Here is a 27,999-nt window from a genome sequence, read left to right on the forward strand (position 1 = left end):
GGAATTGCTGGGAATCGGGAGAATACATCACATTAGTGCCGCCTGCTCGCTAAGCCGTAGGTCAATGCTGATCACAAAACAACCCAAATACAATCGTTTTAATAGTTGATTTTACTACTATAAGGTATTAAGAACGGAACAACAACACGGAAGCTTTAAAAAATGCTTCACTGTCAAATAGATATGCTAAAGAAAAACAAAAAAAGGTTCAAAAGGTGAAGAGCATTGGAATAATATTGATCTAAACTATTCGTATGTGTATTATATACGTATTCATCGTGCTTTGTTCATATAATTACAAACAATCTTAATAATCATTTTTGTTCAAAGGTTTACTGTCAAACTCAGCTGCCATACGTTCAGTTCAAAGACATCAGATTTTACATTTGAAATCAAATATTTCTACAAGGAGATAACTATATATATTGCAAGTACTTGAACTTATGCTTCGTTGATTGCCTGGAGTCCTTTCAATACTTATTGCTTTGCCTGTTTTACCTTGTTTCCGGATAAAAGCTGCACTCTCACAGATTTGCCGTTTTTACAACTATTTTATCTTTTGTCTTGGGAAGAGGAAATGTTTACGTAAATATCTGCAAACCAATGATAAAAGACTGTTGACAAAAGATCTGAGCACAGAATTGCATATTTCCACTCGAAAAATAATGTTTTATGGCTTAAACCGTTACTAAATGTTTAAGAAAAATGCATAAAACATGGATTTTTGAACTTAAATATGAAATTCTGCAATCTAATTTTTGTCAGCAGTATAACACTGTAAACCAATGATAAAAGACTGTTGACAAAAGATCTGAGCACAGAATCGCAGTTTTCCACTCGAAAAATAATGTTTTATGGCTTAAACCGTTACTAACGGTTTAAGAAAAATGCATAAAACATGAATTTTTTAACTTAAATATGAAATTCTGCAATATAATTTTTGTCAGCAGTCTTATAACACTGGTTTCCATGGATTTTCGCAAAAATTGGCTCGTTCCAAGACAAAAAATAAACAAGTTGACAAAACGTTCAATCTGTGAGAGTGCAGCTTTAATATAGCAATCTTTTTCTGTATTGCTTTATTTCTAAATTCAGATATAGATCAGTCCGCATGTTTGTACGAAAGTTAGTTGACAAGAAAAACTGGTTATTTCTTATTTTGTATTCATGATTAAGATTGATTTAAATACAATACCATTGTCCATCTACATGGTAAGAGTAAAGTGCGGTATTTCGTCTTGATTTTTTCAAAGCACAAATACGTTCGCTTATTAATATGCTTAAACAGAAAATGATGTCGCAAGAATAGAGCTAATTATAATGATATTATACAGGATATGACGTCATTATTTTAAATACAGCAAATTTCGTTAAAAGGATAATATTTTGATGTTTTTACTACATGATATCTAAATGTGCATTCTTCTTTTAAACATAATTAAAACGATCGGATGTATCAGTGGTTCCAAAATATTCTTGGGACAACATTTCTGTAATGCATGTAGCGCGAGAAATGGTTTTGTAGTATTCGGCTCATAACTAGAGAAGGTTAAACGATTATTTTTACTGGGAATAGCATGTAATATAAGGATCTGACACTCGTCATCAAATAATACATATTTGTATTCAAATCGTCAAGGTATATGTAACTAACGCCAAAGGTTTACTTACTTACATATTTCCTGAACTCGTTGAATTAAATTGTGTATTAGATGACTCGTGGCAGAGCCTGTTTTTTATAATATTTTCTTTCAAGCACAACTAAACTTACACACAGTTCTATTATAAAATGAGAGATATTTGCTTGTCTGTTGCAGTGTACATTTACGGAACAAATGATATACTATAAAATGCATGTTTATGTAATATGTACACTGACCTAATTATATAACAAGCTCGTCGTCATTCACATACACGACAAAAAGTCAATATTAAAATGCGAAACTTTGCCAGTCGCTTTCTTGGTGCATTCGACGTCTATTTCCGTGCCACCAAATATCATTCGTACTAAAACCTCGCGGTCAGCTTCAGTATTGGCCATAGGAATGCTGCATTGTCCAACCTGTCTGCATCCTGGATCAGTTACAAGAACTGGAGTTTTACTTTCAGTTGCGAATACCGTGATCACCGCTTCATGGTTTTGAGGTATGGAGTATATTTCAACAGCTTGGGCCTCTCCGACCTTCAGCGACTGTCCCGCTATTACATGCTTATGAAAGAAGTTCTGACATCTATCTTTACCGTCAGTGTCAGTGATCTTTGCTGACTCAGGGTGAACTTTCTCATCAAATAAAGTATGAACACAAACACCATACGTATATTTGCTTATTCTCTCGGCTATTTGACTGGGCTCATGTCCAAACATCACGGCTCCCTTAAGAACTGCCAGACCAGCTTCATCAGGAATAATCATTTTTAATGTTGGGAATGTTTGTTTGACAGCCTTTTTGAGCATTTTCGACTCGGAAAACCCACCAACCATCAAAATGGCTTTCACGCCTGTGTTTTCTCGTTTTTGCAAAACATCTTTCAAATGTTCTATAGTGCTATCGATGGATTCTTTAAAAAAGCTTCGAGCAACAGTTGGATCGATATTTAGTTTATCCGAAGACAAGGACACCTGAATGAAAAAAGGAAGCACGCATAAGGGGTATTGTATGCTTTGCCAATGAACTCATATAAGTAGTTGTCTTCAAGCAAGTTGATTCCTGTGTACGTACTATGTATCCAAAGAGCACAACGTGATATTCTCGGTATTATTATGTCTGTATGTGTCGCCATATTATAGGAGAAGCAAAAGCAAGCACTTTATTTTCTAAATTATGATTCACGTGCTTAATAAAATAAAAGTAATAAAATGAGAGCAAGCAATTATACCATACCGAATTTGAATAAGATGACTTTTTGACCGCTTTTTTAAAGTCTTTGTGGAGTCGTTTTTTAACAGTTGTAAAAAAAGTAAGTGGAACTCTCATGACGAATTTTGTATCCTTGTCGGGATCGACGTCTCTCTTCTTTACCTCAAACCGTCCAAGAAGTTCTATATAATCATCCATGTGGTCTTTTTTGAACTTTTGGACTACACTTTTATCTTAAATGGCCAATACATGTGTACCAAGACAATCAACAACACGCATTTATAAGACAAATGCCGCATATGCAGCAAACATTTATTTGATTTATTTTCCTATACGTATTTTGAAAACATTTATTTATCGTTTTCTTATATTATGATAATTTATTAGTTTGGTGTGTTATAAGTTTCATTTAGTTGTTTTACTTAGCAACTTGGTTTCACTACATCCTTAAAAATACATACAACTGGATAGTATTGAACTGATATACCTGTCAAACAAGCTATGAATTCTTCAAAGGAATCATTGACTTTTGTCCCACCCCAAGCTCCACCACTCGTCTTGTACAGCTCTTTGACTCCACCAGATGGCGTAACTTCGTGCACCGTTATGTCCACAGTTCCTCCTGTGTTTTGTTATAACATCATTTTGTTAAATGGTACAGGTAAATATAAATAACGGTTAACGTAAGAAGGCTTAGTGTATTGACAGTTTATGATAGAAGCGTTAAAAGAAAGGTCGGTTTATGTGGGAAGGATTCGTAATATGAAAGACGGGTTTTCATGAGAAGCGTATGATCAGAACGGTTAATGTTAGAAGATCCAGCTCAAATGATCGGCTACATATAAAAGGTTGGCGTAAAGAATCGGATATGTATGTGCAGCTAGTGTAAATAACGGTTTTCGGTAGTAGGGTGAGTGATTAAGTGTACACGAATGGTTTGTTAAAGGTAATAATGACAAGTGCATATTTGTATGTATTTATAAATATCAAAATATTTGACCTTTTCTCGGTTAAAGATTGATTATACGATGTAATTATATCAGAAACTGGTAAATACACAATAAAAATGAATATCTTAACATTAACAGTGCAAAGATATCATTTTTCATCCATACGTAGCTTAAATTAATATTTTGAACTATTATAATGTAGTACTTAAAGAAATTGCGACAAACCTCCAGCATCGAGTACAAGATATTGGCTTCCAGCTTGCAGAGATGCCAATGACAATTGATCCCCACTCTTTTCAACCGAAAGATGACGACAAAAAAGAGAGGCAGCTTCCGGCTCAAGTGCAATGGTCAGCATATGTGATTCTATTCCCGCCTATGTATAAATAAAGTATATTGCAATTTATCCCCAGAACTTCTTATGTCCGGAAAGGGAAAGGGAAATCTTCGGAATTACAAATTATATCTAAAGTATATAGGACATTGTAAAACAGAACAGAGTAGAATATAATATATCTGGATAGCATAAAACTGAATAGCATAAAACTGAATATTATAAAATAAAAGAGAACAATATGCAATAAAATACTATAGCAAACTACATACATGTATAAACAATAGCATAGAAAAGAGAAGTGTAGAGAAGAATATGATATAGTTAAATAAAATAGCCTTAAACATAATAAAATAGAACAGAGTGGATCAAATATAATAAAAATATAATAGAATTGAACATGATGTAATAGAATAGCAAAGAACAGAGTAGTTTAAACAATGCTTAAACATATTCATTATTCAACAGCATGATATAAAACTAAACTAACCCAAAAGTCAGTATTAAAATATCAAAAATATATTATATTAAACAAAATGTTATTGGAGCATGTATTCAAACATACTATCAGTGTTATGCTACATCAATTTAGATAGTCATTAATGTTCGTAAAAAGTAATGTTAGTCAGTTTGCATGTCAGTGGTTGGTCGGTTGGTTCGTCAGTCGGTAGATCATGTCTTCTCCGAACTATTACTATGACTTGAAAATGGTATTAACAATGATTAGCATAACTACCTCTTCCGCAGCTTCCCGCATGAACTGTTTTGCTGCATTGTTCCAGATGGCAGGGACTGTCAAAACCCAGTGTATTTCTGTCGGTAAAACAGCGTCCGCTATTCGATCATTAGAAACAGCCAATAGGTCTTCCTTCAGATATCTATTTTAACAAGACAGTACATACAATATACAGCTATAACAGACACTGGATTTTAATGCAATTAATATACTAATTGCTTTAGTATATGCCATTTGACTTACAGCTGAAAAATACTTAAACTATAAGGATAATTATACAATGAGATCTACAAGGGGCAAGCCCTGTAGTCGAAAATTAAAAAAAAGCCTGTTAATAGACACACGGCAAATGACAAAATGACAATAAACTAGAGGCAAACACGTGTTATCATCACAAACAGACATCAAAATAGCTTTACGGATGAATGATCGGACCGTCAGTGTAACACGATTTCACTATTAGTGAGTATAGCCGTAAGCTTACACGAGTCCAATTAATTATCAATAACACCAAAATTGAAAGTGTAAGCCTCATCGTCCCAATTAATGTGTTAGAGGTACTAGGTATGGACCAAAATAGTAAAAACTAGATACACAATTGTATAAACATTACATGATGCAATACACACACCACATACATTCTACGCACGTTTCAAAATAGCTTTACCGATAGATGATGTGTTTACCGCCTTATTAACTGCCATTAAAAGCGGTCTTGAACTAGTTTTTCTAGCACACCGGATAGGCATTTCCGGTGAATTTAGCCGTGCTGAAAAACTCCATCTGGCACCCCCCATGCCAGATGAGTCACGCGCTGTGACGTAATAATTTCAATTTCTTTTATAATATACGTTATGTAATCATAATTATGAAATTTAAATAGATGAGTTCCATTTACATTAACTTGACAAAAATAAACTTTAAAAAACAAAACAAAATAACCCTGAAAAGACGTAATGTCGATGGAACTTATTGACGTAAGCAGTGAATACAAATTACTGCGCGTCATGACGTCAGTAAACATCATCGCACGCGCTTTTTGATGATATGTACAAAAATGCGCCTTTATATATATTTTCTTCACAAAATATGTAATTAAATGTATGCTAGAAAGCCTCGTTACCTGGCAGCGCAGGTGCCTTCGGGTCGGATTTTTCTATCCGGAACGGAAACACATGACAGATATTGTTAGTATGGTTATAACCCAACAAAAAGGTCTGAAAATCACAGGCGTTTTTTTATCAAATGTGTCAGCCATTAAAATATGATATTAAAATAAAAATATGATATTAAAATAATGCAAATATACCTGGTAATAATAATGTTTGTCGGGTTTATATATATGATACCAAATCCATGAAGGACCAAACCTTACTTTATGGACAACGCGAATACGGTTCTTGCCAATAACTTTTGACCATTTTCAGCTTCTAACATCAAATTTCTATTGAGTTTCTGAAAGAAAAATGTACAAGCAAAGATGTAGATTGACCTTCACCTTTGCATTTGTATTGTTGTCATTGTGTAACTGTACCAAGTAACAGTAGAAATTTATTTAAAATATGCATCTTGCTGTATATTTAGATAATAATTACATTCCGGAATTTTTGTCTGATCCGTTGTAATGCTTGTAACTGTTTAAATCTGGTATTATCTTATCAGTGACCTGATTAAGGCCTTTTAGAAAACAATCTTGATTCTTGAATACACATCTTCGAAACTCAAGCTGTCTCTGTGTCACTGTATGTAGACTTAAATGATGATTGTTTGGCATTGTTGGATACAACATTTTGTTACTCGTAATGGGTCAGTCATTGATATCCGACGAGTATGATTCCTTAGTCCGTATGTCTTTCCAAAATTAATAATTTCATTCGTTACCCTTTTGGTTAAACTAATGTTTTGGGATGTACTATGCTTGGTCAATGTGGTGTGAATTTTGTTTTTAAAATACAAACAAAACTGAAACAGTGAATTAATTTTGAATGAAATGAAAAATCACCTAGATTATGGAAAACATCACTGCCATTTATTGTAGATGTGTACACTTTAAAAGTATTTTAAAATATTCAACGTTATAAGGAAAGTTGTACCTGTTTCCATAACATCATTTTAAACCTTTTAAAGAAGTACCAGTCTTTATGTTTGTCTTCTTCAATAAGTTCGGCGTATTTGGCTTCAGCATCAAACGCGAACGAATGCAATGTTTTCCCATCGGGCTTGATCAATACAGAAGTAGGGCCTAGAAATAGTTATTGTGTTGCATGACAAACGGCATATTCGAAAAAGGGCATTGAACATTTAACCCAATAATGTGAGCTTTCATTAAACCATCAATGAATACAACTTGAACAGTCAGAATTTAATGTTTAGTATTACGGCAAACATAATATCCCATGAAAACTTTAAAGCTTAAAACTGTACTGAGCACAATGTTCCCATGTTAAGATCTGTAATAAACGTCAATGAAATACCATTCGATATACCCATTAAATATGGGTTTTTTATGCCTGTCAAATTCCTTCTCAGTGAAAAGCAGTGAAAATACAGTACTATATTGAAAAATCCGTATCATGATACTGTCGTTTTCTGTCGTATCATGCGAGTACAATGTGTAATCTCAGAACTACTTTCGCGTTGCTAAAAATAGAGTGACCAAAAAACTGGTAAAACCTGTCAACTTTTAAAAACATTAAATGATCTAACTTTACTCACGTTCCAGAAGCATGTAAATATTTAAGAACATGGTTCTCATCTATCTAGACAGCTACTTCAGTGGACTAGTTGTTCATTTCGAAGTTCATAAGTTGTTGCATTATGCACCGTTTATTATCATAATATAGGCAGCTCGCCAATACAATAAAGAAAGCGAATTCGCGTCATAGATAGAAATAGCGATTGAGTCACGAACTTCCCTCGATTCTGCATATTATGATCGTCAAAATTATTTACTTTGTTAATAATGGCCACGTTTTGTTTACAGGAAACGACCATAAGTGTAAACACGTAAAATAAGTACCGTTTTGTTGTTGTTTTTTGAGCTGTAACATTTACTAATTGTTTTCGTATAAGAATTTGTTAATTTTGCTAAACCTCAAAATATTTTGTTCTTATTTTGTTCAATAAAGTGAATTCTGTAACTTCTGTCTTCGTTTCGCTATAGTAGCCTCCCTTGACTCTCATTACACAAACACATTCGAATTCATACGCGCATTTGACAGACGGCGGTAAATTTAAATCAAATTGAAACCGAAGAATAAAAAGAAAGAATAAATATGCAGGTACATAATAAATAGAATTTTACGATAAAACGCTTTTTCTGGTGACCTGTATCACGACTCGTTCGGTAAGTAAACATATATCTGTCTCGACCTGCGGTCTCGACAGAAACGTGTTTACACACCGAACTCGAAGTGATGCAGGTAACCATAAAAGCGTCCTATCATGATATACCCTATGTTCTCTCGTTTCTTTTTTTATTTCAACCTTAATCGAGCTCCAGTCAATGTGTTTTAAAACAGCTTAAAGCTGTCCACATATTAACTACTATGATTAAATTCAAATTAAAGTGTACCTTTTAGAGATTCGTGACCATTCCACTGTTTTGCGGATACTTTCGTCGGGTCGTTATCATAGTCATGGCTGAACGAGAACGCCCAGCTTGAATATGTTGTCCCGAAGTCGATGGCTGCTACCAAAAGGTGCTTCGAATATATAAAAAGAAAATCATTTGAAATATCCAATGTTATTCATGAAATGACTGTATGCTTGATGAATTGCTTATTGTATGCTGACGTATTTATGGGGAAACACGAATGGTAGAACTATAAACACACTTAAGCCTCCAAAACCAACAAAAGCAGCAACAATTTTTTTATTTAATACCAGTTCTAAAAAAATCGAATAAGTTATGCGACAATTTTAATAATAAAGAATAAAGAAAAATGCTCAATTGCAAAATGTTTACAAATTGCATTTATTTATCCGGTTTTTTTTTTAATTTTCCACAGAATATATTCCACATAAAATATGGTACACAATCTATGAGTATTATTCCAATCCAACAACACTTTCAGAATATTTCCCACAGAAGGTTTAATAATTTATTTTATACCAAGATTTTCTAAATGTCTTTACACAAGTGATTTTTGACAAAGGCTTAGCTTTTCGAAGAATCTTCGACCAATGATCAGATTAGTTATCCCTTGTATAGCAAATAAAAATTTACAGACCATACATCAACAATTTTAACTTACTTATATATCTATTTAGAATATGGTTTGTTCTAAAACTTCTACTTGTGGTATCACTTACATGAATATAAGGCACTAATAATTAAGCTTCTACATTTTTAAACACTGCACTAAATTGAAAAAATAAATTACTTTTTATACATGTAATACTTTGCCTTTCTAAGAAATGAAAAGTTTAATAAATATCAGAAAAAAACGAATGTTTTTTTGTTTATTTGACAATCAGATTAAAATGGTGCTATACTCTTTTTTCAAACGCATTTCTATCACATGTATTTTTAAAAGAAAGTTATATTACATACAACATGTGATAGTAATGCGTATGGGAAATGAGTAAAGCACATTTTTCAAGAGACATTATTGAACCATATGACGTCAATGCTATGTAAATGAAACATTAATAGGCATAATCATATTGATTAAACAAACTTCAAACGGAACAGAGAATCTGCAATTAGATTAACTCTTTCCTTCATATGTTTCATTTGAAGATTATTTTCCTGCAAAATCAAACTCTCAGCAACCTTTAATTTGTTTCAATAAGTGTAAGAAACTGAGGGGATTGTGATCACTAAAACAACAATGGATGATTGTGAAATAGTCAAATAAACTTCAAAATGTTGAAAACAAAAATAAGTACTCTTTTTTAACGTAGCATCTGTTTTCGGATATTTGTTTAACTTTTTTTATAAAATAAGCTGGATGTTTAACTCGTAAATAACCTGTTAGAAAATGTCTGACATAAAGCTTGACCTTTAATCGGACTGAAATGGTTTTGGAAGTAAAAATGTAAACAAATAACACAACAACCTTTAAAAAATTCTTAGTTTTATTATTCTTTAGCGGAATAATTTCAGAGAAGCGTGTTGAAGCACACATGATTGTCACAAGGGATTCAGTTGAATCAGACTTAGTTCCAGGTAGGGGACCAACACACTCTATAGTGGTTCCACTTAAAGACACATCGAATGCAGGAATAGACTGTAAATAGGGTGTTGTATTGTCTGGTAGGTTTCTCTACCCTATCGCAAGTGGGGCATAACTTGCAGTTACTTGAAACATCTGCTTTGAGACAGAAGTTGCTAAGTGTTTTATAATAAAGTCTTCTTATCACCAAAATGATCTGACATGGTTGTTCCATGCGCTTATCTAGACATTTGCAGGTTATATGATTTTCGGACCACAATTTGGTAGTTTACAGTCCACTAATCTTCAGCGGTGGCCGCCATTTTTATCATTAGAATCCCATTCCTTTTATAGTTACAGGCTGGAAACTGTGACGTTTCATCTTCACATAAACAAAATTGTAATTTAAGGATCATTTGTTTAGTTACTGCATAATTCTGTGACTTTGACGAGGTCAAATTATATCTGACTATGTTTTACACTCCAGTACAAGGGTCTACCACATCATTTTCGGTCGAAAAACAACAACTTTACTTTTGACTTGCACTACCGCGTATGTCCTAGTTATTTCCCCAACATTTACCTGTCGTATACCTGTTGTATATTTATTGCAACGTAGGTGCAAGGGGATAATAATTGCTAGAATAATAGTTTTGTTATTAAAGTATTAAATGACAACGCACCAAAATTCGTCACTAAATGAGCGAAGATGCCACAAAGACACTCACAGTTTAATTTTAATCAATTAATTTCTGACCACGAATTTACTTCCTTGTTTTTAAAATAGTTACATTATTTTCTTTTTTTAACTTTTGTCAGCCTTAACAATTATATAAAATTGTTAATACCTAACTAAATGACTATAAACGCTTTACCGGTTAATAAAATGATTTATGCCATAAATGTAATATTACTTACCATTTCGACATCTATCTATGGGGAATAAAAAGCCATGTCATCAAATGAAAACCATTTACATCGAGGTTTAGGGAATGCGATATCATATGAAATAAAAGCGCATAATCTTAAAATAGCATATGATATATTAAAATTAAGGAAGTAAACTTCAAATTATGTATATAAAATGAATTAGTTTGAAATCTGACTCATCGTGAATAACAAATGCACGCGAAAAATAGAGGATATCAATTCATTGTGTATTGTGTGTCGAATTAGTTAGACGAGTTCCTTTTTAAACGATATAAAAAGGCTCTGCTGACGCATTGATGCAAAATCTTTAAGAGTTTATGATCCTATTTATAACATTACTCATGTTTGGTCGAAATCTAGATCAAAGTTTCTTCAATATATATTATTATCGTGTCCGAAAAAGGGTGTTAAGACTAATTCCCCTCATATCTCTATAAAACGCAATAGAGAAAGGAAGAATCGTGTTATTGCTGCTTTTATGCGGAAAAATCTCGCTGAAATGCTGTCGGAATCTTGTGAAATGGTTGCCGGATATTTTTACGCTGAAGATCTGTATAGAACAGTTCAATTGAAAATGATTCTAACCGACGTGTTCTATAAGGTTCCCGGCAGACATAAATATACCTTAGTCATTATTTAATATTTCATCATCGGTAATGTTTGAAGAGTGCATGCTATGTTCCTTGCAATCTATTGACACAGTGGCAAAAATAAAAGATTCGACCAACGCCATGTTTCTTTGACAGTGTGTATGAAACATTTTCTGTGAATAGGTTACTAAATTTGGATAGTCATTACACTAATTTTAAAAAAGGGTAAATAACACTCTTGCACCGTAGGCTATGTTAACAACATGCAAATGAGTACATTGAGGTCAAAGTTTCCGGATGTAAACAGAGTATAACTACTATGTAGCTAACATGTCGGACACTAATAATATGATGCACGTCCTTATACATACATACAACACGTATTTCACATTAAAAACGTATATTGACGGCAAAGTTATGTAAATAGTTTTTGTGTGTAACAGGGTAATATCAACCGTTCTCCGAAGCATGAAATAGTATTCTGTAAATTTTCCAACATTTGAAAGTAGCGTACATTTATTGATGAATTGTTGTATTTGTCAATGAACTGTGTATACATTTATATACATTTATATTCTCATAGCATATACCTTACTCTGTAGCAGGTATTTTTTATTTTTGTTTGAAACATTGTTTAAAGCATCAAAATGAAATAATAACTAACTGTGACCGCGAATGTCATACTCTACATACTCTACATACGTTTTTAAATAGTTCGCTTAGTAAACACAATAAATGGCTAAATGGAAATTTGACTGTTGTTTTCGTCAGAAGCTTTGGAAAGATGTATTGATGCATATTCAATGTATTTACGAAAGGTCTCGAGTCGAGTTAAACTCGCGTTCTAATTGAATATCTTGATGCTAATGTAATTTTCTTTTAAAAACACTGTTTAAATACCACACCACACAATAACAGAATATATCAAACCATACATTGCAATACAAAACCAAAACATAGCATAGAATAGCGCAGCATGGCATAGTAAAGTACAACATATCATACCATATCACACAAAACCATAACATTCTAAGCTATACTTGTATAGTCCCATGAATATCAACTATTGAATATTGCAGCGTGTGACATGCTATATTAAATTACGATAATATTTTAAATATGGTTAAATTCTTTCAGAAATTTAAAAGCAAATTTACTCCATCAAATTTATTGAAAATTCTTTCATTTAGTTTTTGCATTGATCGAAAATTGATTTGCTCGCAATTCGATGGTTTGTAACATTTTTCAACTGAAAATTCAGCTTGTAAACCATTGCATTTTCCAAACATATGTGCTTATATAATATTAAAGCAAGTTGTTTCCATTGTTTTCGAAACAAACCGCTGATGTTGCATTAATCTCAACTTCAAAACTATTCGATGTTTTCATCTGCCATGATTGATTTTTGTTTCAAAATGGGCTACTGTAAAAGTGTGTATAAAATAACTTCTGTGTTTCTTATCCTAGTAGACATCGCAGTTGGTTGGTTGAAATTCTATGAACTATTTCTTGAAATTGATGAAATTCAGAAAAATAGTGCATTGCATGGTTTGGAGATACCTTGTCCAAATATAAACGCATACTGGAAATGAACAATTTCGTAGAATCTCATGGAACCATTCTCAATTCTGTGCAGGTTAACTACATCGGTGGCCATACGAAAGAATGAAAATAAGAGAAATTCAAACATATGTTCAGCTTGATTGTCACAATTTGCATATTTTCCGTTTTCCCTTCTTCTATCATCGAAATTACGTACAGGGCCAATTGCGTATGCTTTGCACTTATAACCCTTACTGGATGGAGGAAAACGTCAGAGATATATTAAGAGTGCTTCTTAACGGAGTAGGCGTCGTCATCCTACAGTTGATTTTTGCAGTTCGCGAACATCTTCGCACGTCTACTTACAAACTTTGCACCACTGCCTGTTTGTGCTGCGAAGTAGATGACAATAACCAAGATAGAGGCCTCTACATTGTCTTCAGTATTATCTTGTTTCTTGTGAATCTTTCTTGAAATTATCCTTACCTCGTGTATATGATTATTTCTGGAATATCTACCAGAGGTCAAAATTGCGGCTATCCTCACACAGATTAAGCATTGAAAGAGGTAGATGGAATAGACCGCAATCAACACCATTAAACGAACGCATATGTAACCATTTGTAATTTATTAGAAGACGAGTATCATTTTGTTTTAGAGTGCACATTATATACTGAACTCAGAGTTAGATATCTTCCTAGGTATTATAGACAACGTCCCAGTATGCATAAATTAATGGAACTTTTTAATGTCGAAAATGAAGCAATTTTGAAAAATTTAAGTATGTATATTTTCAAAGCATTTGAATTAAGAAATACTACGTTGAATCCCATGTAATGTGTTTAGGTTTGTTGTAATTGTCGTCTATTTGTTTGTTAAGAAGTACACAGTGTTAGTGCACCCCTCTATATCTGCATAAGTATGTATTTATTTATATATGATTTATTTATATCAATTCTTTTTCATAAATTGTGTTATTGCTGCTTTTGTCGCCATTGTGTATGTACATGTTTTGCCAGATGGGTCTATGACCTTCCTGGAAATAAATGTTCTGTTCTGTTCTGTTATAACATACAAAAATCTGTTGATTTGTCCAAATAAATATAGTTAAGGAAAAAGTCGTGTCCATTGTGATTTATTTCTATACTTTGAAATACATTTGATATCGATAACATGTAAAGTGTTGCTCTTAAAAAAGCTCTGACAGTAATTATTAACTTTTTTTTTGGATAAAAACACTTTTTAAAAGTCGTAGATCCATCGAATCGGATAATGGTGTTGAGATCTTTGATTGTTAATCCAGGGCTCGAAGGTTCGATCGCAATTTCAAAATAAATGTACTTTGCCTTTTTTCGGGAGTGACTTTAAACGTGACTCCCTCGTGTCAGTTCTTTTCGATTATTCTGGAGCACGTCGAAGAAAAGGGTAGCGCCAACCAGGATTAAAGTATTTTGTGTACTTTGCCTCACAATCTCACTGGACATATATCATTGTGGCCGACACCCATGTTTAATGAACGACAATATCTACTCGGCAGACGTACAACCTAACGATTTGAAGTATAAATCTTGGCGGCAAGTGTTATTACAAATGACCACACATAGAATAAACATTCTCATTCATCTGGCCCCAATTTTTCGAAACTTCTTAAGCTTAACAGGCTTAAGTCGCTAATTTCAATTAGCCAAAATACATATTGAAAATGGATTCTGATAAATGAAAAATGGATTTTGATAAATGAAAAATGGTTTATTTTGATAATGATACCGATTATTCCTACATAATTTCTAGCAATTCTTGAAGAAGTAAATATAACACATTTTATAGAACAACAAAAATAGTGCGATTAGCTTTATCCTGTTATAAGGGACTTAAGAAGTTTGGGGCCAGAGGTTTAATTATGATAAATCATCACTCTGGTGAACGCGAATGAGAATATACGACATCAATCAATACAAAATAAAGATTTAAAATAAACATGATAGTGAATAAAGAATCACGCGAGATTTGGCAATAAAAAGCATTTAGTGCAATACATCTCAGCTTATACTGCTCCTATAATTGGACAATTTTCCGTGCACACCAATTCCGGAGGTGATGAAAAACTGATATCTTTTGAGCTCCGACAAGCCTTTAACTTGACTCAAATGACAATTTTACATCTTTCGCATATAAGGCCGATGCCAGGCATGACATTAAATCAGAAGACGGCAGACACGAAGGATGGCGCTTGTTCCGGCATTTTAAGATATTTACATAGATACAAGGTAAAGTTGTTTGATGAGTTTACTGCTTTACTGAATTAAAAACAAAACAACAACAACTAGGACACTTTAAAATACGCTTTACTATAAAATAGATATGCTACAGAAATAAATAGCAACCTCCACATAAACACGGCACATTCTGTTAAACAAATGTATATAATCAAGTTAAACGAAAAAGCAGTTATAGTCCAGTGCATTACATAAAAACTGAGCCGACTCCCTGATAACCACAGCATTTAAACTCATTATTTTGACAAGCTTTTTAGCAAAATATATCAAATATTTATAATTAAGTTTGCCTTCAGTGAAAAATAATTAAAACGAATACCAAATACATGTTGATGGTGTCAATAAAACATATACGAAACTATGGTGTATGAGGTAAAATGCTTGATATCATTCGGTCGACATTTCCTAACCTTTTAAAGGTTTCGCCTTTTTCAGCTATATATTGTCATTTTAACTGTTCTAAACAATTATTGTAGAAAGTTAAGTAGAAAAAGCAAACCAAAAAACATAAGGTTTAAGCGTAAAAAATGTTGGAATTCTATTAATTTAAAATTGAAACTATGAATTATATTCGCAGGCCTTTGTTCATATGACAACATACAATCATTAGGATCTTTGGTGTTCAAAGGTTTACTGTGAAACTTATCTGCCACACGTTCAGCTCAAAGGCATCTTATTTTACATTGGAAATCGAATATATGTTAAAGGAGTAATTACTTGAACTAATGTTTCATCATAGTTTGCTTGGAACCCATTAAGTATTTATTTTTTACAAGTTAAACCTTGTTTTCGGTTAAATATAGCCATCACGATTTTTCAGTATTTCTTATGGTTTGTCATATATCCCTCCACATGTTTGTATGCAAATAATTTGGAAAAAATAAATATTTCATTGGCAATATTCTAGAAAGTCAAACGTTTATTTTGTATAAATGATTAAAATTTATTTGAATACAAAAGTACATTGTCCATCAAAATGGTAAGAGGAGTGTACATATACGCAGCAATCGAGATACTCTATAGTGCATGTTTATGTAATATGTACACTGACCTAATTATAACAAGCTCGTCGTCATTCACATACACGATAAAAAGTCAATATTAAAATGCGAAACTTTGCCAGTCGCTTTCTTGGTGCATTCGACGTCTATTTCCGTGCCACCAAATATCATTCGTACTACAACCTCGCGGTCAGCTTCGGCACTGGACATTGGAATGCTGCATTGACCAACCAGTCTGCATCCTGGATCAGTAACAAGAACTGGAGTTTTACTTTCAGTTGCAAATACCGTAATCACCGCTTCCTGGTTTTGAGGTATGGAGTATATTCCAACGGTTTGGGCCTCTCCGTCCTTCAGCGACTGTCCCGCTATTACATGCTTATGAAAGAAATTTTGACATCTATATTTACCGTCAGTGTCAGTGATCTTTGCTGACTCAGGATGAACTTTCTCTTGAAATAAACTATCAACACAAACGCCATACGTATATTTGCTTATTCTCTCGACAATTTTACTGGGCTCATGTCCAAACATCACGGCTCCCTTAAGAACTGCCAGACCAGCTTCATCAGGGATAATCATCTTTAATCCAGGGAATGTTTGTTGGACAGCCTTTTTGAGCATTTTCGACTCGGAAAACCCGCCAACCATCAAAATGGCTTTCACGCCTTTGTTTTCTCGTTTTTGCAAAACATCTTTCAAATGTTCTATAGTACTATCGATGGATTCTTTAAAAAAGCTTCGAGCCACAGTTGGATCGATATTTAGTTTATCCCCAGACAAGGACACCTTAAAGAAAAGGGGAAGCACGTATAAGTGGCATTGTATGCTTTGCAAATGAACTCATATAAGTAGTTGTCTTCAAGTAAGTAGAGTCCTGTTTACATAATATGTATCCAAAGAGCCCTACATGATCTTCTCGGTATAAATAAGTATGTATGTTTCGCCATATTATGGGAAAAGCAAAGACAAACACTTTTCTAAATTATGATTCACGTGCTTAATAAAATTTAAGCAATAAGATGATAGCAAACAATTATACCATACCGAATTTGAATAAGATGACTTTTTGACCGCTTTTTTAAAGTCTTTGTGTAGTCTGTTTTTAACAGTTGTAAAAAAAGCAAGTGGAATTCTCATGACGACTTTTGTATCCTTGTCGGGATCAACGTCCCTCTTCTTTACCTCAAACCGTCCGAGAAGTTCTATATAATCATCCAAGTGGTCTTTTTTGAACTTTTGGACTACACTTTTATCTTAAAGTGACACTACATGTGTACCAGTGCAATCAAAAAAACAGGTAAAAATCTGTTAAGCATATTCAGCAGACATTGATTTGTATTAACTGCATTAATTTGTATTTTGAAAACATTTATCTCTCATTTTCTTATATTATGATTATTTATTTGTTTTGCGAATAATTGTTTTACTTAGCATATTAGTTTCACGTTATCCTAGAAATACAAGCAATTGAATATTATTGAACTGAAATACCTGTCAAACAAGCTATGAATTCTTCAAAGGAATCATCGACTTTTGTCCCACCCCAAGCTCCACCACTCGCCTTGTACAGCTCTTTGACGCCACCAGATGCCGTAACTTCGTGCACTGTTATGTCGATGGTTCCTCCTGTGCATTGTATTATCAATATCTCGTAAAAGGAAAAAAAACATCTAAACATCATCAGTGCACATATCGTTTGTTTTTTTCATCTAGGCATTACGTCGCAAAAATCATTATTTGAACTAGTACTTAAAATATTGCGACAAACCTCCAGCATCGAGTACAAGATATTGTTTTCCGGCTTGCAGAGATGCCAAGGACAATTGATCCCCACTCTTTTCGACAGAAAGATGACGACAAAAAAGAGAGGCAGCTTCCGGCTCAAGTGCAATCGTCAGCATGTGCGATTCTATCCCCGCCTGTATGTAAATAAAGTAGTTCAATTTATTAGGGGTGCAAACGAATATTCGAATATTTGAATATTCGAGCGAACGTTTGATATTCGAATGTCGAAATCGGTATTCGAATATTCGATGTTTGGTATTTGTTTTTAAACCTTTGGCCTACAACTGTGTTGTTTTATATATTCGCTTGTCTTGTTTTTACAACGATTGATCCCTAATAGGCGTGAACATGATGACACCATACACGCGTCACATAAGGGATACATCGTCGGGGACTATAAGCAGTACCCGTAATTTTACAAAAACTGGCTATTAGACAAGTGACATCAAACAAGTTTCAATTATTTTCGGTATGTTCGATATAAATGACCATGCCAATAAAGGATATAAGGAACCCGCCACCAAAGTGGTGTCATGGCTGCCAGTTAAGCTGTGCAATATTGATCAGATTGCCGTAATGATATGAATGGCATATGCTAGTTATGTGCTGTAAACTGTTTTCCATGTTTTAATATAACGTTCCTGCTTTGAAATTATTAACTGTTTTCCATAGCGTTTTAGGATATTGTTGAGATGAGCCAAAAGACAGGGTTATTTTCGTTTTATTATTAAATAATTCCCGAGTAAGTTATTCTATAGTTATATTTAGAAGAGATCAATTCCAGCACGAGGCTGCTCGTCTTACAGAACGACCATCCGTTGGTGCATCACGGCTTTCAACCGGGAATTTACGATAATTGCCTTGTTTATAAATATCAATGCTGTTTTACTTTTTGTTGTTTATTTATTTTTGCAAGGCTAATTTTAAGACGCTAATTTTGGGGAAAATCAGCGTCGGTCGCGTGTACTGGCTATGATGAAGGCCCCGTCTATAACTGTAGCAAATACAAATAGTAGTAATTGAATATTCGGATATTCGATCGAAAGAATTACCAATGGTTTGATTTCCAAATTTTGCCATTCCTTTGCATCTCTAAAATTTATCCAGAACTTCTTGTGTCCGGAAATTCAGAATCACAAACTGTATCCAAAGTTTATAGAACATGGTAAAAAAGAACAGAGTAGAACAGAACATCACTAAATAGCATAAAACTTAATATAATAAAATAAAAGAGAAAATAATACAATATAATACAAAAGAAAAACATATAAATTCGCAATTCGCTTTGTCGACATCTGATATCTCGATTTTCCGGTTGTTTATTTTTTATTTGTTTAATGCGCCATCGGTTTAGATTAATGTCATTAATGTTTGAAGTGTTAGTCGATCTGTTTGTTTGTCAGGTGGTTGATCGGTTGGTTCGTCAGTCGGTAGATCATGTATTCTCCGAACTATTACTCTGACTTAAAAATGGTTTTCCCAAGTACAAGCTTAACATAGCTACCTCTTCTGCAGCTTCCCGCATGAACTGTTTTGCTGAATTATTCCAAATGGCAGGAACTGTCAAAACCCAGTGTATTTCTGTCGGCAAAACGGCGCCCGCTATTCGATCATTAGAAACAGCCAATAGGTCTTCCTTCAGATATCTATTTTAACAAAACAGTCAACTTGCAGTCACTACAATGTAGAACCTGTAGAAACTGTAGGAACAAATATACAATGAAAACTACAGGGACACGCCCTGTAGTCGAAAATTCAAAATTTAAGTCTGTTAAGAGACACACGGCAAATGCCAAAATGACAATGAACTAGAGGCAAAAACGTGTTAACATCAGAAACAGACCGCACATACATCAAAATAGCTTTACTGATGAATGATCGGACAGTCAGTGAAGCATGATTTCAGTGGAACATGATTCTTCAGGGGTCTTAAATTAGTGAGTATGGTCGTAACTTCACACGCGTCCAAACAATTATCAATAATAACAAAATTGAACGTATAAGCCTCATCGCCCCAGAACTCGAACAGTGCATGTGTTTAGAGACACTAGGTATGGATCGAAACGGCAAGAACTAGATACACCGACGTAAAAACATCACATGTAGCAATACACACACCGCATTATTACTACGCACGTATCAAAATAGTTTTACCGATAAATGACTGGCTTACCGCCTTACATACCGATAGGAACACGTGTCTACTGAGGGCTTAAACCAGTTTGTATGGTTTTAACACGACAAAAAGGTCATATGCGTTTTTATCAAATGTGTAAGCCATTAAAGATTATGATATGAACATAATGCAAAATATACCTGGATATTATAAGTGTTTGTCTGGTTTATAACTATGGTACCTTATAAATCTATGAAGGAAAAAACCTTACTTTATTGACAACGCAAATACGGTTCTTGCCAATAACTTTTGACCATTTTCAGCTTCTAACATCGAATTTCTATTGAGTTTCTGAAAGAAAAATGTACAAGCAAAGATATAACTTGACCTTCTTATTATCTTATCAATTATCTGATATAGGCCTTTTAGAAAACAATTGTGGTTCTTGAATGTATATCTTTGAACCTCAAGCTGTCTCTGTGTCACTGTGTGTAGACTTAAATGCTGATTGTTTGGCATTGTTAGATACCATGTTCAGTTACTCGTTAGTGGTTCGGAATGGGTCAGTCATGGATATCCGACGATGATGGATCGTCAGTATGTCTTTCGAAAAATAATAATTCCATTCGTTACCTTTGTGGTTTAACTAATGTTTTGGGATGTACTTTGCTTGGACAGTGTAGTTTTAACTGTTGTTTTTTTCAAAATACAAACAAAACTGAAACAGTGAATTAATTTTGAATAAAGTGAAATATCACCTAGATAATGGAAATATTCGAAGGCAATTATTGTAAATGTATACACTCTAAAAGTGTATTAAACTATACAAAATTTTAAGGAATGATTTACCTGTTTCCATAACATCATTTTAAACCTTTTAAAGAAATACCAGTCTTTATGTTCGTTTTCTTCAATAAGTTCTGCGTATTTTGCTTCGGCATCAAACGCAAAAGAATGTAACGTTTTTCCGTCAGGCTTGATCAGGACACAAGTAGGGCCTGAATAGTAAAATGCATTGAAAAATTAACCCCATAATCTAAGCTTTCCTTTATTCTTTAACGAACTGAATCATACACCTAAAACAATTAAAAAATCATATTTGAAAAAAAAAAACGTTTTGATACAACGATAAAAACTTGTTATCAAGTTGAAGTGCTTATTTGTTTCAATGTTCTCAAAGCAGGATTGTTGATAAAAGACAACAAAATACATATATGTGCTTGTACTCCGCTTTCTTGTATTACTTTGACCTATGCCGAAATCCAGCTTATGTGTTTTATAATGAGCTCAAGCTGTCTTCATCTTAAAATCAAAGAAAACATACAACATAAAGTGTACCTTTTGAAGACTCGTGTCCTTGCCACTGTTTTGCGGAGACTTTCGTTGGGTCGCTATCATAGTCATACCTAAACGAGAACGCCCAACTTGAATAAGTAGTCCCGAAGTCGATGGCTGCGACCAAAAGATGCTTCGACTATAGAAAACCAAAATATAATAATCTGATATCTCCAAAGTGATTGATTGTGTACTTGACGCGACGCCAATTAGATGTCTTTGCAGGGAAACACAAATGGTGAAAACATTTTCCATATAAAAGGGAAACAGAATACGAGAATGAAAACATACACCCACAAAAAGAAAATTGTTATTATCTTCTTAAAGCCCGTTTCCCATTAAACGTTCTGTGTTTTCGTCGTACGCTTATAGTGGGCTACGCCAGATGGGTCTGTCGCATGTTTAGAAAAAGGTGGATTTGAAGGTTGTGTATTACAATCAAATGTGTTGTCTGTTGTTGAAAAAAGTCATGGCTGTCGCAGTCAAATAGTGCGACTGTCGTTAGATAATATTATTATTAATATAGAAATAACCATTGACAGTCGCAGAAAGAAAGTACGATGGTGAATCTTTGGTAGTACTATCCTGTAGTGTAGGTCTATTGTAACAAAATCGTAGGGCATCGAACGACAGACCTACAATCTAGGCCCGATGTCGAAAATTATTTGCGAGGCTGAATAATATTTGAACATGTTCAACACTCCACGAAAAGGGTCATCGACAGATTTTTTTTTCGTAAAACCTTTATTTCGTTCGGGAAACTGTCCTAGATTTTTACTTTTTTCTGTTAGGGACCTGTTGTATAGCTGTTGTGTGAGTATGTTAAAGAAACTTAGTTCTGTGCATGCAATAATGATAATAAAAACAATATTTCTGGAATTTTATTTTGTTATTGTAGTCTTAAAAGGCAACGCTACGTTGAATTCGTGGCTTAATAAGTAAAGACTCCCTAAAACAGTCTTGGTTTTCTGACAACAAATTCACTTGCTTGTTCTTAAAATAGCTATATTCTTATTGTTTTTATTTCAAATATTATAAAAAAAAACATATAACAACATGACTTCGGAAATAAATTGAAAAATATATGTGTAATACAGCAACACATTTTAAATGATTTAATATCATGAAAGAAATTCGTTACTTACCATTTCGGCATCTAACTAGAAGGAATCAATGTGTTTCTAGTCTTGTTATTCCTTAAAGACAAGATATATATTCAGTTTTGATCAATGCGATAAGTGAATAAATGAGATATAAATCTTGTATGCACGTTATCTTTATAAAGCTACTAAAGTGTAAACAAACAAAACATGCAAGGAGCATCGGTTGAAAACAACGACTATATTTCATTGAATATTTGCATTTGCGTTTATCTCTAATGCTCTAAATACACGTATTTTGTTCAGATATTAATCACAAGGTTAAATATGTGATTTTAACCATGATGCCGGTGTTATTTGCAAGTCCTTATTAAGATACTAGTAGCCAAAAAATCTGTTTTGCTAACGTCCTTTAAACGTATTTAAACCATACGATAAACTTATTTTCACAATCTGCGAATAAATGTGTAATACCCGACAAAAATTTGATCTTCCGTTCAATATTTGTGTTTACATTATGCTTGAAATACACTTCTTTTATTTGGAGTCCTATAAAACTTGTTATCAGACATTTTTATTGTGAGGCAACGTTGAAACATAAAACTTTTGATATGCTGTGCACATGAACTACTAAAGGGCCTGAACATTTACTACATATAAAGTTAAGAGTTATACCCGTTCAGATTCTAATGATAACACCGATAATCGAGTCGATGAATAAGAGCGTATTCTGGGATTTTAGTGTAATTCTTTCTCCGGTTCAAGATTAAGTTACATCATGTGTACGTGGGCGTTGGCATGTGTATGGTGCATGCCAGCTATACAAAGAGATTTGAGCAGTTTTGGAACATTACAAAGCGTGCTTCTGTTACTCGTGTGCATTTACCAAGTGCTTCAGACATAAATGTAGCCGGGACCAGTAGCTATTCTTGTCTTTAAAAACGCCTTTGAACCATAGTCTTTCAAATCTATCATAAAATAGTGAATGGAAATCGCTTATATAAACGTTAATTTAGGAATCATAAATACATCTTATTGCTATATAAACTTATTAAACATTTAGATACCGACCAAGTTAAACTTTTGTATATAACCTATGTTATTCGTAAGCAATTTAAAGCAAATCATTATGCATTAAGAATTGTTGTAACCCATCGCTTATCTAAAATTGAAATTGTTGCGCAAAAAGTACGTGTCGCAGAAATCGCTCTTAATCTTCGCGTGGTTTGAGACAGAGTGCGCCCAAACTCCCAGCGTACAAGCTCGAGTTTTTAAGTCTTAACTGGCAGTGGCTGACAAGTTCTTTGATCATCCTGGTGGTTTCCATTTTCTGGTTCGTACGCTTTCACTTTCTCAACGGTGGTAAGCTGCATTTACTATGATTTATCGTTCCGGAGAGAAAGGATCTTTGCATGGGTTGTGTAAAAACGTTCTAACGGAAGATTGTTGTTGCCGTTTTCTGGTATCCCTAGTATCCTTTTTATGATAGTTTGGCTCGACGGATAGTGTTGGTTCCTGCTGTGAATGGTACTGCTAACTGGTTGCGTTCGGGCATGTCGTAAGATGTTGCAGATATGTGAACCTTAGACGGCTTGATTGAGATATTTTCTAAGTCATTATTATTTTACTGTAACATAAACATATTACTATGCTTATTGCGTTCAATTTAGGACCTTCACTACATATAGATGTGACGGTTCTAGTGTACTGACATATGTGTATCGTCAGTCTTTTCATTATTTTTATTTTTTTATTTTCACTTTTATTTCCATTATCGTCCTTATCAACTTTCACTTTCACTTTATGTTCATGGTTCATCATTCACGCATCCGCGCATTTCTGTTAGACTTATAAGGAGACAGCATTGTTTGTTTTGTTGTCATTGATTTTTGTTTTGCGTGACTATTTCTCTCAAAGTCAGCACGCCTTTGTTGGAAGCCGTAAGTACCACGACATAAGTTGTTGACATCATATAAACCATATTATTTATAAAACAGAAGCGTAAATAAAATTTCATTAATATGAGGCTGCCTGTCAGTCAAACTGGCCGGACGATACCCGACTGACCAAACAGCGTCCAGATTAGGTGGGGCTTATATGTTGCCCGTTGCTATCCGCCATGACCTCCGACAATCTGCACTTATCAACAGTAGTGTAATTACTCTGTTTTCTATATATTAAACACAAAATACGTTTTTTTAATAACTGAGAGATAGTAAAGACAAGGAAATCCATAATACTGACATTTTTCCTTTTTGCTGCTCAAATTATGCATTTTTTTGGAATTTGTTTGATAACAAAGTGACCTTTCGGTAGACTATTTCAACCCTCCAAATTCTTAATGTGACCGTACATATGGTAATTTACGTATCTTTTTCGTTAGTCTTAAATCAAGAAATACCATAATGAGTATAAGTCGATAATATTATGAAATATTACTCCATTGTGTGCGTAAAGTTTTAAAGCATTTACATTTGCTTTTAAGTTTGTTTGGACAACTTGTTAGTTGCAGTTAATTTGATTTACATTTTGTTATTAAATTTAGATTAAAGATCAAATATCATATAGCTAAAGGTCACAAAACGTATATACTTATAGATAAAGCAAAATCATCTTCGTAAATGACGCAAATCAAATGTATAAACATGTGCATTTATAATGACTATGGTCACTTCTAACTCCTACATGTATGTTCCTTGTAGGAACAGTTTCGCATTTCATTTAATACGGATATTAATTCATTGAGAGGAATATACCGGTATTTGTATTAACAATAATAATTCACAAACTTGTATAAAAGGTTATTTTTTAAAGATGCATCCTTACTCCCAAATAGGATTAACCACAGTTAATACTATTGTTTTAACATTCCAAAAAGGATGAATACATGTCAAAAACAGTGGTTATTATGAAGAAGAGTTTATTTCGTATCCAAAAAGCTTTACGGCCCATGAGGACAAACGCAATATTTACAAATATTTACAATGTAATATACACATACATGCTTTGGAGGAGGCACACAATAATTATTTAAACGATGCTCTAAAGAAAACAATGTTACTTTATAATAGTAAGTTGTCTAACATCGTCAATACAATCTTATTATTATTGTACTATATGCGTCAGACTTGAAATTATAACAAAGGAAGGCTACCAAGTTTAATTTGAAAGAAATGAGCATAAAACAGGGTCTTTCTACCTTATGAGACTATTGTAGACCACTGTAAATCTTTTAGCATTCACCAATCATTTAATATTTTTGCGCTTTCTGCTATTAAACTCACGGTAACAATCATGTTATCAGTCATTATTCTTTTGCATAAATGCATATTTTAGTAAGTAGTTAAAGGTTTATCAGTCAAAATTTATGTTTGGTATACATGTGTATGCATTGATTTTGAGGACGAGTGTCACTTTAATGGAGAAATGAGGAAAAGCAGCAAAATCCATTTAATCTAAACAAACGTCAACAATAAATTGACTTTCGTAAAGGAAATTAATACATGTTTTGTTTCCCTAAATTTGAGGTTTACAATAGAGACTTTCTTTCTACTGAAACAAAATTCCGATGTTATTTAGATATTAATTATTAAGTTTAGACAATTAATTATTTCTACCTGAATCAAGCACTGACTTTAACTCATTATAATAATTACATAATTTAATGTTAAACTAGCTTTTATTGCTATGTTTTAACATGTTTCATGCAATTTTTACCAGATTGTCAGGTATAAATTCTGTATAATTATCGTTTGCTTCTGTGTTCATGTCGGAGGACCCTACTGAGGGGTCACGTGACACTGTAGGCGTAGCCTTATCGTAATCGGCGGCGTGTCAATTATTATTGAAAACCATTTGTATAATGTTTGTTTATTGTTGGTCAAGGTCATTAGTCACTCACAAGTATGACGTCATGTTTCTGGCTTAAGTCATTATATCTAAAAACAACAACTATTTCTGTCTGTTGACGTCCACATGTATACAACAAATATGTATATGTTAATGGCGTGACAGCTGTTTATAAGGGTTGTTTGCACAGACTCAACTGAGCGTCTTGATAAATAGGTATGAGCTGCATGTGAGATATATAATATCCCCTTAAATAACTAACTGCCGAATGGGCAAGGCACGAGTGCGAGTATAAATAAGCTTACACACCACAACACCACCACCGTGATATATCTATCAAGCTGATGCGGTAAGTAGCCAACAGCGGACATGCAAACTTTATCAAATAGAGATGTCCAATGACGTTGTATTTCTACAGTTTGCGGTCGTTTTGAAGACGGTTGAGCACGTAAAATGTGACATATGATGGGTTTTCATACTTTATCATCAATGTTCACATGTGGCATGTACGTTACGATAATGAAAAATAAGTATGTTATTTTGTTCGCAGATTATCAAACAGTCAGTTTGTTTTATTTCGTTGTTAGTTGTTTACAAAGGGTGGGGGGTAAAAGAAGAAACATTGTAATTACTGCATTGGATATTATAATCATCAATTAGCAATACAATGTATTGATAATTCGTTTAATAACTTTTATATCAACGATTTCCGGTCACTATTTTAATGTATATTTTAAGGTATACTGATGCTTAAAAGAGGTTTTTGTGAAGGTTAAAATAGCTAACCTTCCCTCACTACAGTATTTATAAATATTTTAAGGTCACATGTGCATTGGCCTTTGAATTTTAGCCAAATGTATGCACAACTTCTTAAAGTTTTATACGATTTGCTGCAACTGTTTTCCTATACATATCGTTCTTGTTTGTATTGGTGTTGTACAGCAATAACCGTATACACGCATTTCAGTAATCTCGGTAGTTTCGTTAAGGAACAAAAACACACACAACTTAATAATCCTGTAAAAAACACAAATACATGTACTGAAAAGAGACAACCTCCAATGTCTCTTTCTGTGTCGTCTTTCACACGTGCGTCATTGTATCATTCATTAACTAGATATGAATCTAAAATATTATTTAGATAACGTTGTGATCGGTATACGAATAATCTGTATGTAAAAACTAATAACTAGACGTAGAATAACAAGCCATATATTTTTTGCCGCGCATCATATTACGAAGTATCCGTCATCATAAATATATAGTTTGTATTGTTGTAAACATCTAAAAACATAATTCTTAATAACCACAATATCTCAAATGCAAGAACAATTGTATACATTTGTATTTTTGTCATTTGTTTGTATTGACATTATAAAATTACCTGATACCTGCTATAACCTTTACCGGCTAGTTAAACATAGCGCACACAGAT

General features: G+C 33.5%; 1 protein-coding gene across 1 annotated transcript; it reads right to left on the reverse strand.

Annotated features, from left to right (window-relative positions):
• On the reverse strand, positions 1-27,999 carry LOC128216132 (uncharacterized). The gene is made up of 20 exons (XM_052922719.1): positions 27,956-27,999; positions 22,761-22,811; positions 21,619-21,754; positions 21,130-21,278; positions 20,552-20,631; positions 19,669-19,810; positions 18,148-18,298; positions 17,871-18,005; positions 17,424-17,632; positions 16,460-17,165; positions 13,466-13,491; positions 10,956-10,970; positions 8,453-8,582; positions 6,972-7,120; positions 6,254-6,333; positions 4,879-5,020; positions 4,034-4,184; positions 3,346-3,480; positions 2,883-3,091; positions 1-2,620 (listed from the first exon to the last, which is right to left on the reverse strand). Exons 2-20 carry the CDS (start codon positions 22,761-22,763, stop codon positions 1,907-1,909), a joined length of 3,462 nt encoding a protein of 1,153 aa, XP_052778679.1. The 5' UTR covers positions 22,764-22,811; positions 27,956-27,999; the 3' UTR covers positions 1-1,906.

Source organism: Mya arenaria, chromosome 14 (assembly GCF_026914265.1).
Source record: "Mya arenaria isolate MELC-2E11 chromosome 14, ASM2691426v1".
Taxonomy (NCBI): Eukaryota; Metazoa; Mollusca; class Bivalvia; order Myida; family Myidae; genus Mya; species Mya arenaria.

Coding starts and splice junctions, on each gene's coding strand:
- LOC128216132 (XM_052922719.1), bottom strand. Junction 18,299..19,668: donor TGCGGGAAGCTGCAGAAGAG/GTAGCTATGTTA, acceptor ATTTACATACAG/GCGGGGATAGAATCGCACAT. Junction 17,633..17,870: donor ATTCATAGCTTGTTTGACAG/GTATTTCAGTTC, acceptor TGTCACTTTAAG/ATAAAAGTGTAGTCCAAAAG.